General features: G+C 63.5%; 3 protein-coding genes across 8 annotated transcripts; all 3 read left to right on the forward strand.

Moving 5' to 3' along the window:
* Nucleotides 1-591: 591 nt before the first annotated feature.
* Nucleotides 592-3,183, forward strand: ST6GALNAC4 (ST6 N-acetylgalactosaminide alpha-2,6-sialyltransferase 4). The gene is made up of 6 exons (XM_074556241.1): nt 592-743; nt 1,043-1,119; nt 1,346-1,525; nt 1,660-2,072; nt 2,190-2,297; nt 2,379-3,183. The coding sequence occupies exons 2-6, from the start codon at nt 1,108-1,110 to the stop codon at nt 2,566-2,568; spliced, it is 903 nt and encodes a 300-aa protein (XP_074412342.1). The 5' UTR covers nt 592-743; nt 1,043-1,107; the 3' UTR covers nt 2,569-3,183.
* An 887-nt stretch (nt 3,184-4,070) lies between these two features.
* On the forward strand, nt 4,071-7,367 carry ST6GALNAC6 (ST6 N-acetylgalactosaminide alpha-2,6-sialyltransferase 6). 4 transcript variants are annotated; one of them, XM_074556245.1, is made up of 8 exons: nt 4,071-4,230; nt 4,696-4,814; nt 5,124-5,261; nt 5,754-5,818; nt 5,945-6,124; nt 6,291-6,688; nt 6,852-6,959; nt 7,039-7,367. In XM_074556245.1, exons 4-8 carry the CDS (start codon nt 5,804-5,806, stop codon nt 7,226-7,228), a joined length of 891 nt encoding a protein of 296 aa, XP_074412346.1. In that variant the 5' UTR covers nt 4,071-4,230; nt 4,696-4,814; nt 5,124-5,261; nt 5,754-5,803; the 3' UTR covers nt 7,229-7,367. The 4 variants fall into 4 exon arrangements, with proteins under 4 accessions (XP_074412346.1, XP_074412345.1, XP_074412344.1 ...); XM_074556244.1 differs by lacking the exon at nt 5,124-5,261 and adding an exon at nt 5,630-5,639 and having other exon boundaries at nt 5,732-5,818; XM_074556243.1 differs by lacking the exon at nt 5,124-5,261 and having other exon boundaries at nt 5,723-5,818.
* A 2,508-nt stretch (nt 7,368-9,875) lies between these two features.
* On the forward strand, nt 9,876-14,663 carry AK1 (adenylate kinase 1). Of its 3 annotated transcripts, none has more exons than XM_005490559.4 (7): nt 9,876-10,018; nt 11,298-11,338; nt 12,417-12,452; nt 12,971-13,134; nt 13,341-13,457; nt 13,964-14,155; nt 14,443-14,663. In XM_005490559.4, exons 2-7 carry the CDS (start codon nt 11,329-11,331, stop codon nt 14,506-14,508), a joined length of 585 nt encoding a protein of 194 aa, XP_005490616.1. In that variant the 5' UTR covers nt 9,876-10,018; nt 11,298-11,328; the 3' UTR covers nt 14,509-14,663. The 3 variants fall into 3 exon arrangements, with proteins under 3 accessions (XP_005490616.1, XP_005490617.1, XP_005490618.1); XM_005490560.4 differs by having other exon boundaries at nt 9,905-10,042; XM_005490561.3 differs by lacking the exon at nt 9,876-10,018 and adding an exon at nt 11,053-11,101.
* The last annotated feature ends 407 nt before the right edge of the window (nt 14,664-15,070 follow it).

A 15,070-nucleotide genomic window follows, 5' to 3' on the forward strand; every position in this document is an offset into this window, starting at 1 on the left:
TGCTGCTCACCTGCAGGCTCAGCCCATCCCTCAGGGCTGGTTTTGGGTTGGGCAGAAGGAAGCAAAGAGTGGAAGAATTCCCTGGTGACTGAGCAGCTGTTGGTGTGACCTCTCCCTCCAGCCTCGCTTCCTGTGCAGGAGCCCAGTGCTGTCCCTGTCACTTCCTCTGTGCTCCCAGGCCTGTTCAGGACAATAGGGGGGGTGCTTTGAAGGTTACATCTCACGTTTCTTTATCTCCAGTGGGAGAAATCCGATGCCCCCCCCAGGCCAGCAGGCAGCTCGCTCTGGGAACACTTCCCATGGGTGCTCTGTGGCCTGACCCGGTCAGGAGGGGCGGCAGGTGATGGGCCTGGGGCCATTGGGTGGGCTCTGGGCTGCCTCGCCTGCCCTGCTCCCACTCCTGAGCCATCGTGGTGTCCCCGGGCTCATCGGGAGCCGCGGTGCAGGAGGTGAGAGAGCCCAGGGCACAGGGAGGCTGCAGGAACCCCGAGCGAGAGGGGGAAGAGCCCTGTGGTGGCTGCCGAGGCACACGGCGGGGCGAGCGGCGGGGATCGGTACCGGGACACACGCGCTGCGTGCGCCGGGCACGGGCACGGCGGGCGCGCCCCCGAGGAGCGGGGTCGCGGGGCGGGGCGGGGGCGGTCCCGGTGCCGGTTCCGGCAGTGCCCGCTCGGCTCCGCCCCCCGCGGCCCGGCAGCCCCGCTCCGGGCGGGATGCGGGAGCCGCCGGTGGATCCCGGCTCGGTGAGTGGGGCCGGCACCGCCAACCGGGGATGCCGCGCCGGGGAGACCCCCGGGCCCGAGCCCTGCCCGGCGGGGCGGGGCACGGGGGGCACGGGGAGAACGGCACTCGGAGCGGGGAACTGCACACGTGGGGCACCCCGGGGAATGCGAATGGGATGCGGGGAGGGATCCCGGTAATAGCCTCGGGGGGGGTGCCGGCATGAGGCGTGGAAGGGAACCCCGGGCTCTGGGAACCGGGGCGATGCCGGCAGCCGGATCCCGGATCCCGGGTGCCGCCGCTGAGCCCGCTCCTCTTGCAGGGTGCGAGCTCCCGCCCTGCCGGTGACCCCCGGTGCCCGCCCGGGGATCCGCCAGCCCCCCGAGCATGAAGACGCTGGTGAGTACCCGCTGGGCAGGGGAGAGGGGCCGGGGGATGAGCCCGGCTGCTGCCGGTGCCCGCGGGCGGTACGGAGTCCGTAGGGCACGGACTGAGCCGGGCCCGGCACCCCGCACACCTCAACACCCTCCGAGCGGCAGCTCCCCCGTGGCCGCGGGGCCACCGGTACCGGCACGGGCCGGTGCTCGTGGGCAGGCCCGGAAAGCTCCCCCCGCTCTGCTCCCAGGTCCGGCTCTTCCTCACGCTGGTGTGCGCGGCGGTGGCGGCCGTGCTGTACATCCTGCTCGGCTCCCACACCCCCGTGCAGCGCTGCTGCTCGGCCCCGGCGCTCCGGGACAGCCCCGCCACGGCCAGGGCTGACAGCGTCCGCAGCTTCCCGGGCTACAGCCGCGTTCCCGACGGGAAGGTGCGTGCGGATGGGGCAGCGCTGGGCCAGCTCGGCCCACCTGTGCCTCAGTTTCCCTAACCTTTGGGAAGGGCGGGCAGGGGCTGCGGTGTATCCTGGACGGAAGGAGGAACTGACGGTGCCTCTCCCCACAGCCGCTGGAGCGAGCGCGGTGCCACCAGTGCGCCATCGTCTCCAGCTCGGGGCAGATGCTGGGCTCGCAGCTGGGCCAGGCCATCGACGGGCAGGAGTGTGTCCTGCGCATGAACCATGCCCCCACCGCCGGCTACGAGCAGGACGTGGGGGCCCGCAGCACCATCCGGGTGGTCTCACACACCAGCGTCCCCCTGCTGCTGGGCAACCAGCCCTACTTCTTCCAGCAGTCCCAGGAGACCCTTTACTTCATCTGGGGGCCAGCAAAAAAGATGAGCAGGGAGAAGATGGGCTCAACCTACCAGGCTCTGGTCAAGGTGATGGAGAAGTACCCCCAGCTGCAGATCTACACCCTGACCGAGGAGAAGATGACATACTGTGACGATGTTTTCCAGAATGAGACAGGGAAGAACAGGTACTGCTGGTTCCTGAGGTCAGGAGGTCTCATTGGGTCCCCCATCAAGCACCCGTAGTGGTGGCACTACCACCCGGGTGGTGCCACCCACTCCAGTGTGACCACGATGCCTTTCAGGATGAAATCCGGCTCCTTCCTGAGCACGGGCTGGTTCACCATGATCCTGGCCATGGAGCTGTGCGAGCAGATCTGTGTCTTTGGCATGGTCAGCGACAGCTACTGCAGGTGTGCGGGGCTGGCAGGGGCAGGTGTGGGGTGCTCTGGTGTCCCCCCAAGTCCCACACTCACCCTGTGCCCTCCTGCCAGGGAAAAGAACCACTCCAGCGTGCCGTACCACTACTTTGAGAAGGGCAGGCTGGACGAGTGCAGGATGTACCTGACGCACGAGCAGGCTCGGCGCGCCGGGCACCGCTTCATCACCGAGAAAGCCATCTTCTCCCGCTGGGCCAAGAGGGGGAACATTGTCTTCAACCACCCATCCTGGGCAGGCAGGTAGGGCGCTGCCACGGCGTGAGGCGGCAGGAACCTCGGCGCAGGGCAGCTCTCCTCCTGCAGCAACACGTCCCAGCTCTGCCGGCGGCACGGCTGGACACCTCCTGCCAAGCCCTGGAGCAGGGAGTCTCCGTCTCTGCACAGCAGTGCCTGTTTCCCAGCTGGTGGAGGGGCTGGGAACCCCCTGTTGGTACATGGTGGGCATGAGCTGGACCCATGCAGCCCCACCAGCTCCAAATGTCTGCCTGGATGGAGCCAGGGAGACCTGGTTTTCTGCTCTCTCTACTAGGAGGAATATTTAATGCAGGATTAGACGTGCTGCTGGACTCCAGCAGGACATGGTGCAGAAATGCTCAGCCCTGCCAGGGCCACAGACCTGTGCCTCTCACAGGGACGAAGCTCTACTGTGTTCCTCGCCTCACCTGTACCCTCTGGACAGTGCTGGGTGTGGGGTGCAGGCACCTGGATCCAGGCTCTGCCTTCTGCTGCTTGGTGCCTGCAGCCCCTCAGCTGGAAACCCTGGAGCCACCTGTGCCCTAGGGGCTATGAATTGCCTTGTCACAAGTGTCCTTGGATTCAGACCAAAGCGAACGTGGCCATTAAAATTGTTTTTAATTCAGTGGTGCCCCTTGCTGTGCCCTTTGTGGCTGCAGGACAGGACAGGGAGTGAGGGAGGGGGGACACTCAACACCTCCTCACAGGCTGCCAGGCTATAAATAAGAGGGGGAGGTGACAAGGGGGTAGAGTTGAGCCTAAACTTGGAAGAGGGTGCTGAAAGCAGTTGAGGTTATTTGGAAACCAGCAGCTGCATCTCTCAGGATGGGTGCTGGGTCTGGGGATCCTCAGTCCCACAGAGCTCAGTGCTGCTGGGCTGTCTCAGGGCACTGGCAGCTCCCATGTCCCTGGAGAGCTGGGACAGGCCATGTTGGTGCATGGCCCTGAGCCCACAGCAGCACTTTGAACACATAAACAGATGCCATATGTTTGGGATGTCCTGGTGCTGTCTGGGGGGCCAGGGGCGAGAGGAGGAGCAGAGATGGGAGGGGTGCAGTGAAGAGCAAGTGGTGCAGAACTGGGGGTGCTGCCAGGGCTGCTTCCTGCAGGGCAGTGCAGCACAGGAGCCCATGGAGCTCACGCCTGCCACCTCAGCTTCCCCAGCCCTGCGCAGGGCAAGGCAGCACCGGCACAGCGGGGCCACAATCGCTCTGGACACGCCTCAGGGATGCCGATCCCTGCCAGCGGTGGAGCTCTCCCCATGCGCCACGAAACCTCCCCGAGCGGGGCCCCGAGCGGCGCGGGGGAGATGCGGGGGAGACCTCGGCATGCCAGCAATGCGGGCAGGCACGGCGGGCTGCTCCTGGCACGGGCAGCGCTGCCGCTCCCCATCCCCGCTGCCCGCACCGGTGCCCTCGGGGGATCAGTCCCGGTCTTTCCCGGCGGCTATCCCGATCCCGGGAGGGCGGCACTAGGATTTCCCCGGGATCGGGAGGGCGGCACTAGGACCCGGCGGTGCTCCCGAGCCCGGGAGGGGGGCACTAGGACCCGGCGGTGCTCCCCCATCCCGGGAGGGCGGCACTAGGACCCGGCCTGGGCGGCGGCAGCGGCGCGCTCGGTATCGGCAGCGCTATCAGCAACGGCAGCGATATCAGTAACGGCCGCGGTAACGGTACCGGCATCGGCAGCGCTATCAATATCGTCAGCGGTATCGGTATCGGCAGCGGTACCGGGGCGCTCTGCGGGCCGGAGCGGCCGGTGGAGCTCGCGCGTCCCCGCCGGGCCCGTTCAGCCGGTGCAGGGGCGGAACGCGGGGGGAAAGCGGCCCCTGCCCCCGGGGCCGGTACACGGGGAATGGAGGGGCAGGAGGGATCCGGGGATGGAGGGGCAGGAGGGGTCCGGGAATGGAGGGTAGGAAGGGTGCGGGAATGGAGGGTAGGAAGGGTCCGGCTCCCTCCCGTGCCGCCGTGGCCGGGGGCGGGGGATGCTCCCCGGGGCGGGGGAGGACTCGCCCGTAGGAGCGGCGGGAGGTTCGCACCCCGGCCCGGGCGGGTTTTCCCTTCCCGGAGGGTTCGCATCCGGGACTGGGGGACCCCGGCGGAGGAGGGCCCGGCTCTGGAGCAGCCTTTTCCCGCAGAGCGACGATGTGAGCCCCGGTGCCGGCATGGCCGAGCCCGCCGGAGGGCCCGGGCAGCGCCCGCCGCCCGCGGGGCGCAGGAGGTGACGGACTCTCCATGAGAGCCCCCGGCAGGCGAGGTAAGGCCGCCGGGACCCTCCGTGCGGTTCCACATGGCCCGAGAGCTGCAGGGAGCGAAGTGGGGTCCGGGAGTGGGGGTCCCACAGCGATCACAACCTTTGCACAACGAAGCCGCTCAGCATCGCCGGCCTGGCCTGGGCTCCGGGGCAGGCTGGTACCTGCTGGCACCGCCACCGGCCCTGAGAGCGTTTCGAGGTGTCAGCTCCCCCCAGGGGTTGATCTCAAGCTGTTGCATAATTTTCCGTGTGACAATTAGTAAAGAGGAGGCTTCAGTGGGTTTTAATTTCCATTTGCTTGGAGCGTTCCAGGAACGGCTGGGGCTCACTAACCAGGTCTCCCAGAGCTAAACTGGGTCAGTCCACTTGGAGTGGAAGTAAGAGTTGGTTCTGGGGCTGGAGAGTACCTGCATGTCTGCTGGATGCAATCCCATGCATGCACTGAGTGGGGTGAGTGCGTTCCTCCCATTCCCTCCTGATCCAAGGCTCCTGTGGCAGTGGTTTTAATGGAATTTCACTGCACGAGCAGCAGGTTGACCCTCCCTAACCCTGCGGTTCGAGTGGTTTCATCCCCACGAGGGGAGGATAATCCTCCCTGCACAGAGCTTAACGTGGCGATTCCCCAGGCTGGGTTTGGCTCTTCCACACCCCGGAGTCTGCCCAGCCCCTGTCACCAGCATTTCTTTCCCCCTCATAAATTCCAGGGGATTGTTCTCCTCTTCAGAGGGGGACCTGGAGATATGTCCTGTGTACCTGTCCCCCCACCAGCCTGGCATGGGGACAGTGGGCCAGGCTGGGGGTGACCACACTCCTTGCAGGGCCAGGCTGGGGGTGACCACACGCAGGTGCCAGGCTGGGGGTGACCACACTCCTTGCAGGGGCCAGGCTGGGGGTGACCACACGCCTTGCAGGGCCAGGCTGGGGTGACCACACTCCTTGCAGGTGCTCGCGGGTCACCGGCGATCGCTGTGTGCTGAGGCTGGCACAGAGACATGAGTGGCAGCACGGTGAGTGCCAGAGAATCCCCTCGGGGCCCTCCTGGGACAGCAGGCACCCTGCTGGAGGTGCCTTGGGAGAGGGGTGGATGCCCCCCGCGGGTGGGGCAGCGGCTGACGCTGTCCCCCCGCCCGCAGAGCCAGCGCGCCGCCGCCCTGGGGGTCCTCTTTGCCCTGATCATGTTGCTGATCATCTACAGCTCCGGCAACGGGAGCGAGGTGTTCCCCTACAGCCGCCTGCGGGGCAGAGCCCGCCGGCCCCCCGACCTCAAGAAGTGGGGGGTGAAAAGCGGGTACCTGCCTGTGTGCGGGAACAAGGTACGGGCTGGGCAGCGGGGCTGGGGCTGGGCGGTGACACAGGGGCTGTCCCTCTGCTGGCATCCTGCCCAGCTGTCCCCTCCTGAGGACAGCAGCTCTGCAGGGAACAGTGCCCTGCCCACAGTGACACAAAGAGTCACCTGCTGACGGCATTTATCATCACCAGACCCTGACCGCCCGCTGCCACCAATGCGTCATTGTCACCAGCTCCAGCCACCTGCTGGGCACCCACCTGGGCACGGCCATCGACGGGGCTGAGTGCACCATCCGCATGAACGACGCTCCCACCACGGGCTACAGTGCTGATGTGGGCAACAAGACCAGCTTCCGTGTGGTGGCCCACTCCAGCCTCTACCGTGTCCTCAAGCGGCCCCAGGAGTTCGTCAACAAGACCCCGGAGACCATGTTCATCTTCTGGGGGCCGCCCACCAAGATGCAGAAGAGCCTCCTGAAGATCATCCAGCGCGTCTGCGCCTCCTTCCCCAACATGACAGCCTATGTTGTCTCTCCCGGCCGCATGAAGCAGTTTGATGAGTTGTTTCGGGGAGAGACAGGGAAGGACAGGTACCTCAGAGCCACCTCCTGTGCTGTGCCCCCTTTTCTGCAGGTTCCCAAGACAGAGCTGACTCTCAGAGCTGCAGCATTGAGCTGGGGCTCACTGCAACACACTGGGGACACTGAGGGGGTCCATTATCCCCATCACCTCACTGTGGTTTTTCCTCCCCAGGGAGAAATCTCGCTCGTGGCTCAGCACTGGCTGGTTCACCATGGTGATCGCAGTGGAGCTGTGCGACGCCATCCACGTCTATGGCATGGTGCCACCCAGCTACTGCGGGTGAGGAGACCCCCATGCCCCCACCCCAGCCCCCTGACCCCACCACGGGGCTCACCCCACGTTTCTCTGCCCCCTGCAGCCGCCACCCCCCACCCCGCCGCCTGCCCTACCACTACTACGAGCCCAAGGGCCCCGACGAGTGCACGACCTACATCCACAACGAGCGGAGCCGCCGCGGCAACCACCACCGCTTCATCACCGAGAAAAGAGTCTTTGCCAGCTGGGCCGGCCTCTACAACATCACCTTCTCCCACCCCTCCTGGACCTAGGGGCTGCCTCACGCCTGCTGGGCAGCTGGGGGTGGATGGATGGGGGTCCCCTGCATCCCCCTGGCAGTGGTGGCATCAGGCGCCACAGGACCGCTGCTGTTGTGCATGGTGGCTCCTGGCACCTGGGATGAGTTGGGTTTTGAGCTGTGTTTTGGGGATCAGGTGGTGAATGTAAGATTTGGGGTGTCCCCTGAGCTGGGTTTTGGGGATCAGGCGGTGAATGTAAAACTTGGAGTGTCGCCCCTCCCTGTGCAGGATACTTGGGGGTGATATCCTGCCCCATCCTGGTCCATGCACATTGCAGCCCCTGTGAGGCTCTAAGGGGGTTCCAGGTCCCCTCGGCTCAGTTTTGGTTTGCAAAGCTTCTGGGGTCACCACAGAGACTTTCCCCCAACTGTCTGGGTGAGGAGACTCCTCTTGGAGCTCAGCCCCCCCCACCATCCCCAGCCCCTCATTCCAGCCCTCAGTCATCCTTCCCACAGCAGAACCCCACAGTTTTTGGTGGGACCCCACAGGGGTGACATTACCACCCTCCCTGTCCCAGCACCCCAAAACCACCAGCCCCTCCCAGCACCGCTGTGCCCCACACTGCCAAAACCTTTTCGAACTGAAAGATGGGATTTTTGGGAGCTTTTTGGAGGTTTTGGCTTTTTTTCTCCCCACTTCTAATCCTGGAGTCTCTGCTTGGGTTTCCTGGATGAAGGAGTGAGCAGGGGCTGCTCATTAGTGAAAACAAAGAGTCAGCAGCTGCTTATAAACAACTTAGAAGTGGGCAGGTAGTGGGGGGCAGTGGTGCCTCTTGGCACCCTGTGTCCGGAACAGGACTTTGTCACTAATTTCTCAGCAGCAGAGAAGCTGATCTGGGGAAAGCACCTAAATATGGCATGTTTGGGTGCTGTGCCTTGGCAGGAATCCATTCTCAGTTTCCCTCTGGCTGTGGCTGTGGTTTTGGGGGGCTCAGTGCTGGGGGAAGCAGTGGGGCACCCATGTTTTGTAATTGTTTGTACAGGAATAAATATTGCTGCAGTCTGGTACCTTGAGCCTGGCTCTGGACGGGATTTTGGGGATGATGGCAGTGACCCCCAGCAATACTGTCCCCCGTGGGGACACTCAGGTGACCAGCATGTCCAGGTGGGATCCATGTCCAGTCCCTCACTGACTCCAGCTCTGACAGTGACAGGTGACACCTGAGACCCCCCCAGCTTGTGTCACCTCACCCCCAGCCAGGTGCCCTGGGGTCACAGGGTCTTGGGAAGGGGTCTCTGCAGCCACAGAGGAGGAGGAAGGGCAGGTGAGTGCCAGGACTGAAAGATCACCAGTGCCTGGCAAAGGTTGGGTGGCACAGAAGGGCTTTGCCAAGACATGGGCACAGAAGGGAGCAGAACCATGGCACTCAGCCTGGTCTGGCACACCCTGGCAAACTGTGGAGGGGCAGCTGCTCATACACAGATCACTGATCAAACAGATCACCCCAAACTATGGGATAGACAGCACCTGCAACCACTGAAGCTCCTCTTCCCCCTGCTGAATTCCCAAGAGGAATTTGAGATAAGATAAAGGTGGTGCTATCGTCCGAGCATTACCTCAGATTAGGGATGGTAAATAAAACTGAGCGAGAAGAATGTGTCACTGATAAAGGACACAAAGAATCCACAAGGAAAGCCAGCCAGGTAACTGGTGGGTGGGATCAGCTCCAGCTGGATAGAAGGTAATTCTGGCACGGGGAGATAACAGGGACCCGACTGGAAGAGAGACTGACATGGGATTAATTAGCATTAGAAGAGAGGGAATCATTTAACCAATGGAATGAAGGAGCTGTGTAGCCAATGAGCATTAATGCCTTCATTTGCAAAAATGTATAAATAGTGAGAAGTTTTCAACAACCTCGGGACCCCCACATCACAAACACCAGGGTGGGGAAGGACCAAGGGGACGCTGAGGGTGGTGACAATCTTCTGCTTGGCCGACCTCTCTCCTCCAGATGCACAATACCTCTTTCCTATTTCTTTCTCTACCTCACATTTTATTGCTAATAAAATCTGTGCCATTGGCTTTGGCATCCGGAATCTCTCAGTGAGCAGATGTCAACAAGGACTCAACACCTGCGGGGTTTTACACCCCTGGAGCTGAGGGAGAGGGGTGTGTGAGCTGGGGCAGGGGCATGGGGACATAGGGACATTAGGGACAAAGGTGGCGACACTAGGGATGGGAATGGGGACATAAGGACATTGGGGACAAGGGTGGTGACACTAAGGATGGGAATGGGGACATGGAGATTGGATGGGGACATTAGTAGACGGACATAGGGATGGGATGGGAGCATGAGGGTATTAGGGACAAGGATGGGGACGGTAGCGACAGGAATGGGCACTATGGATAGGCATGGGCACTAGGGACAGGGATGGGCATTAGGGACAGGGATGGGGACATGAGAACGGAATGGGGGCAGAAGCGGGGAGGCGACACGAGGCCAGTGACACGAAAAGCGTTCCCGTCCGCGGAGCTGGGGGCGGAGGCGCCGCGGAGCCCCCGGGCCGGGCCGGGCGGGGCTCGCTCCCCTGGCGGGCGGCCCCGCACCCCGAGCCGGGAGGGTTTAACCGCGCTCTCCGCCCCGGCCGTGTCCCCCCCCATCCCCGCCCGTCCCTCCCGGTGCCCCCGCGCCGCTCGCTCGCGCCGCCGGTGCCGCGCGCTCCCGGCGTGCCCCGCGCGCCGCCGTGCTCTATAAATAGCGGTACCGGCGGGCCCGGGCGGCGGCGGTGGGGCCAGGATAGTGTGAGACCCCCGGGCCAGGTCAGTGCGGGAGCCCCGGGCCAGGTCAGTGCGGGACCCGGTCGGAGCGGGACCCTCAGGCCAGGGCGGTGCGGGACCCCCGGGGCCCGGTCGGTGCGGGCACCGAGCCAGCGGCGGGCCCGGGGCAGCGTGGGGGGCTCGGCTTGGCGCTTGGAAGGGTGGCGGGGGCGCCTCAGCGGCGCTGGAGCCGCCCGGTGAGGGGCTCGGTCCCCGGGAGGGGCTGCGGCGCGCGTTCCCCTTCCGTTCGGTGGGATGGGAGGGGTGGATGGAGCTGAGATCGCTGGGGCACCCCCGGGTGCAGCCCGCAAGGGCCTTGGCTGGGGGGGCACAAGGGCACCCTGAGCCCCCTCCCCGGCCCCAGCCCCCTCCCCAGCCCCGGCCCCAGCGGGTCAGCGCCCCCCATCCCTTCTGGGCCGGCCACCTGCACATCACCCTCACCGGCACCCCTGGCACCGCGCTGGGTCAGCACCCAGCTCGCCCTGAGGCCCGCAGCCCCTGTCACCCACCGAGAGTGCTGCCCGCTCTCCCGGGGCTCAGCACCCCCACAGTCAGGGACCCGGGGGTCCCGCGCTCCCCGAACCCCCTGGGGGACATGTCAGCACTTTGTCCCCGCGGCGCCGGTGGGCTGTGACCCGGTGCCGGTTTCAGCGCGGCCATTCTTAGCCCCTGCCCTTTGGAGGCTGTAACACGACCTGCCAGCGGCTGCGGGTGCCCCCTCCCTGCACCCCGTCCGGCCGGTTCGGGGTGACGCACCGTGCCCAAGCAGCTGGGGCGCTGCGGGGCTGGGTGTGGGCAGGTGGGGTGGCCAAACAGCCCTCGAGCTCCTGGGGGTGCCATGGGGTGCTGCACCCCCTCCTTGGGACACCCCCTAAACCCAGCCCGTGGGGAGCCGGGGTGCTGCCTCCATCGCTCGGTGCTGCGGGGGCACCGGGCATCCCCAGCGGGTTTCCTGCTGCCGGGCAGCACCTCGGGCATTGGGATGTGGGCAGGGCAGGGGAGGAAGCCGGCAACGTCACCGCGCGTCACCCGGCATGGGGATGCCCTTACCGCAGCCGGATGCGGAGGGTGACTGCTGGGAGCCAGGTGAGTGATGGCCGCAGAAGCAGAGATCCCTTAGCTCCCTATTCCAGGGCCGAGCCAGGAGTTGTGTCTTCTCTGCCATCCTCCCAGCCTGGGCTTGGAGCTGGGCACCATCATGACCAAAAAGAGAGACCCTTTTTCTCCCCAGACTGTTGGTGACCTGATGTGCTGAGTTGTTTATCCTTCTCTTTCCTGGCAGCCTTAAGTGCTTCTGTGCCTGAACCATCAGCATGGCGACAGGTGAGTGATCCATCTCCTTGCATGCTTCTGTCCCCTCAGTGTCCTCTGCATCCATTCCCTCTGCATCTCCCTGTCTCCCCTGTGTCCTTTTCCTTGGTTGCCCCTGCATCAATCCCCCCTGGAATTAATCCCCTTTGTCCCCCCTGCACCCATCCCCTCTACATGCCCCTGTCCCCCTTTTTATCCATTCCCTTGGCCCCCCCATCCACCCCATCTGCATTCCCCTTCCCTCCCTGCCTCTGTGCCCTGCATTTGTCCCCATTACGTGCAGCCCTGGTCCTCTTTGCCTTCCCCCCTCCACGTGCCCCTGTGTCCTTGCCTCCCTCCCTTCTGTCCATCCCCCATGTCCCTCCAGCCCCCCCACATGCCCCACATCCCATTGGTCCCTGCCAGACTCTTGGCTCCATCCCCAGCTCTGGGGAGTGCTGAGTGCCAAGGAGTTGAAATTTCATCCAGCTGTAATCAGGAGATGGGAAAGTGGCCCCAGAGCAGCTCAACTTTATTTTTAGCTCTGCTTCCCCCCTTCGGCATCACACCCCGGCATCGCCCCACACCACGGCTGGTGCACAGACCCCACAGGTGCTGAGAGCCCTGTGCCAGGTGCTGGGCAGGGGATGGGGCGCTCAGTGCCATTTGCACAGCGGCCACCAAGTCCAGGGAGCTGCCCTGGGGTCCTGCCGGGGTTGTGCCAGGCGCTCGATGCCACCCGAGGCTGCCGCGGCCCCAGTTAGCCCAGCGGGGTGAGGAGCCGGCCGCAGGGACGGATGAGGCCAGTCCCTGCCTGCAGTGGAGCCGAGGACAGTGAGCACCTCTGGGACACCACGTGGCACTGGAATTCCACCCCATGGCCGAAGTGCCGTGGGGTCTTTGTGCTCAGACGTGGCCACACATCCCAGCCTGCCCAGGTGACCAGGACACACGTCTGCTTCCCTCTCCATCTTCCCCCAGGACTCTCCTGGATCGGTCCCCTCTATCCCCAGGGATGCCTGCCCTGGATCTGGCACCCCCTGGGGACACCTCTCTCCCTGATGGACCTCTTGGCTTTTGATAATTATTTTTTTTCCTTTCTCTTTTCCAGAAAAGCTCAAGCAGCACAAAATCATCTTTGTGGTTGGTAAGTCTGTGTCTGGATCCTGTGTCACTGGTGGGATCAGCCCACGCCTTTTCCCTGTACCTCTAGGCTGGGGAAACAGGGCTGGAGGCTGAGACTGGGCTATTCCCAGGCACTGTGGGATGGCCATGGCTCCAGCTTGGCTCCTTGAGTCCACATGGGGTATGGTGGGACCAGGAGGGCACTTCTGGCCAGACATGGGGTGGCAGCATCTGGGGTGATGTGACAGTAAACCACTGGGGGCTGATGTGACAACAAATCCCTGGGAGGTAATGTGACAAAACCCTGGGTGGTGATGTCTTGGGTGCCATCAGGGTGTGGTGCCCAATGCCGATTCCCAGCAGCCCATGTCACCCCCAAGCACTTGGGCAGCCACGAGGAGCTCTGTCCATCCCCTTCGTGCTGGGCTTGGGGACACCAACTGCTGTGTCACTGAGCTCTGAGGGCTTGTGTGTGTCTGTGCTGCTCCCGTGTACCCTCCCTCTCCTTACCCATGGCTGGGGCACACGTGTGCCTTGCAGGTGGCCCTGGCTCGGGCAAGGGGACACAGTGTGAGAAGATCGTGCAGAAGTATGGCTACACCCACCTGTCCACGGGGGACCTGCTGCGGGCAGAGGTCAGCTCGGGCTCGGAGCGGGGCAAGAAGCTGCAGGCCATCATGGAGAAGGGAGAGCTGGTGCCCCTGGTGAGTCCCTACCAGCTGTCACATGGTGGGGTGAGCAGGGCTGTCAGTGGGGCTGCCACAGTAATGGCTGGCACACGGCTCGGGCATCTCTGGCTCTGCCATCCCAGGGCGGGGTTTGCAGCAGGGATGCTGCAGGGACCCAGGGATGCTGGGTGGGAGTTTTGTTGTCCCATGCCAGCTGTGGCAGCTCTGTCCTCCCTCTCCAGGACACGGTGCTGGACATGCTGAGGGATGCCATGGTGGCCAAAGCAGACGTGTCCAAAGGCTTCCTGATCGATGGATACCCCCGCGAGGTGAAGCAGGGAGAGGAGTTTGAGAAGAAGGTGAGGACTGGTGCTGTTCTGTGCTGTGCTGTGCTGGGCTGTGCCACACACCAGCTTAGCACAGAGACTCAATGCAGCAGCAGCCTGGGCTCCCCATCCCAGCGGAGATCACATCCCAGAAGGGTCTAAACTGGGCAGCAGGTCCCCCTGCCTGGGGACAGCCTGTGCCCAGAGCACAGTGGGAGGGACCACAGTGTCCTCAGGCTGTCAGAGCGTGACAGCAGTGCTGACATGATGGTGATGGCAGAGAGCCAGGGCTTGGCTGCAGTGTGCCTTTGCCTTCCTCTACATGGAAGAGTGTCCTGGTGGCTCCCAGACCAAAGCAGTGGAAGGCAGAAGATGGCGTGGGGACATCTGTGTCCTGCTGGCCCCCAGACCCATGTGAATGGAGGCAGAGGGTGGTGTGGGGACATTTGTGACCCTCATGCTGACGACCACCACCCCCCAAGCCAAACCAGAGCCACAGCAGCTCAGTGTGGTGACAGCCACGTCCCCTCTGTGCACAGATCGCACCCCCCACGCTGCTGCTGTACGTGGATGCGGGGAAGGACACGATGGTGAAACGCCTGCTGAAGAGAGGAGAGACCAGTGGGAGGGTGGATGACAATGAGGAGACCATCAAGAAGCGTTTGGAGACCTACTACAAGGCCACTGAGCCTGTCATTGCCTTCTACAAGAGCAGAGGCATTGTCCGCCAGGTAAGCGGGAATGAGACTGATGCCAGCTCGGGACTTGTGTCCCATGGAAGGGGAAGTGGTGGATGGGGATGATGAGGGAAGCAGGAAAACTCAATCCTGCCTAGTTTGGGGTGGGCCTGACCCCTCTCATTCCCAACACGACCCCCTCCAAGGATGGCCTGCACCCCTTTGCCCTAAACAAGCCCTGGTCTCTTCCCCTATGGCCAAAATGCATCCTTGGGAGAGTTCCAGCTGCTCTCGGGTGAGAGCCCTCGGGCAAGTCCCCCCGCTGTCCCCTCTGTACCCAGCTCAACGCCGAGGGCTCTGTGGAGGAGGTTTTCCAGCAGGTCTGCACCCACCTCGACTGCCTGTGAGCAGCCCCCGGCCCCAGCTCCCCACAGTGCACTCCAGCAGAGACAGCGGAAGCGGCTTTATCCTGTTTTCGTGGACGGAGCCGTGCGGAGGAAATTTCAAGGACATTGTGTTTGGCTCTTTCCCGTCTCTCCCCAGTAAAGTTCACTTTAATGAATCCAGACTTTATCTTTTTCTTCTGTCGCAGGAAATGAGTTTTTCTTTCCAGAGTTTTTTTTTTTTTAATTTTTTTTTTTCTCTGCCTCTCTGTCCCCCCCCAGCCCCTCTGGAGCTGATTAAGGGCAGGAAGCGGGTGTTTATCCCGCCGGGGCAGCGCGATGCTGCGCTCAGAGGAAGGGAGGGAGCATCCCGGCCGCTCGCCCCGGCTTCCCAATCCGTGCCTGCAGGGAGCCTGCGCCTGCATCCTCCGCCAGTCCCGGCTCCCTCGCTGAGTCCCGATTGCTGAACCCCCTGGTGTCTGGGTGTGTGTCCTGCACATGTCCCAGCGCTCCCGCTGCCTGCCAGGGGCTGGAGGCCACCGGATTTGGGATGGGGATTTCCAGCGCTTTCATGCCTTGGCATTTC

Source organism: Zonotrichia albicollis, chromosome 21 (genome assembly GCF_047830755.1).
Source record: "Zonotrichia albicollis isolate bZonAlb1 chromosome 21, bZonAlb1.hap1, whole genome shotgun sequence".
Taxonomy (NCBI): Eukaryota; Metazoa; Chordata; class Aves; order Passeriformes; family Passerellidae; genus Zonotrichia; species Zonotrichia albicollis.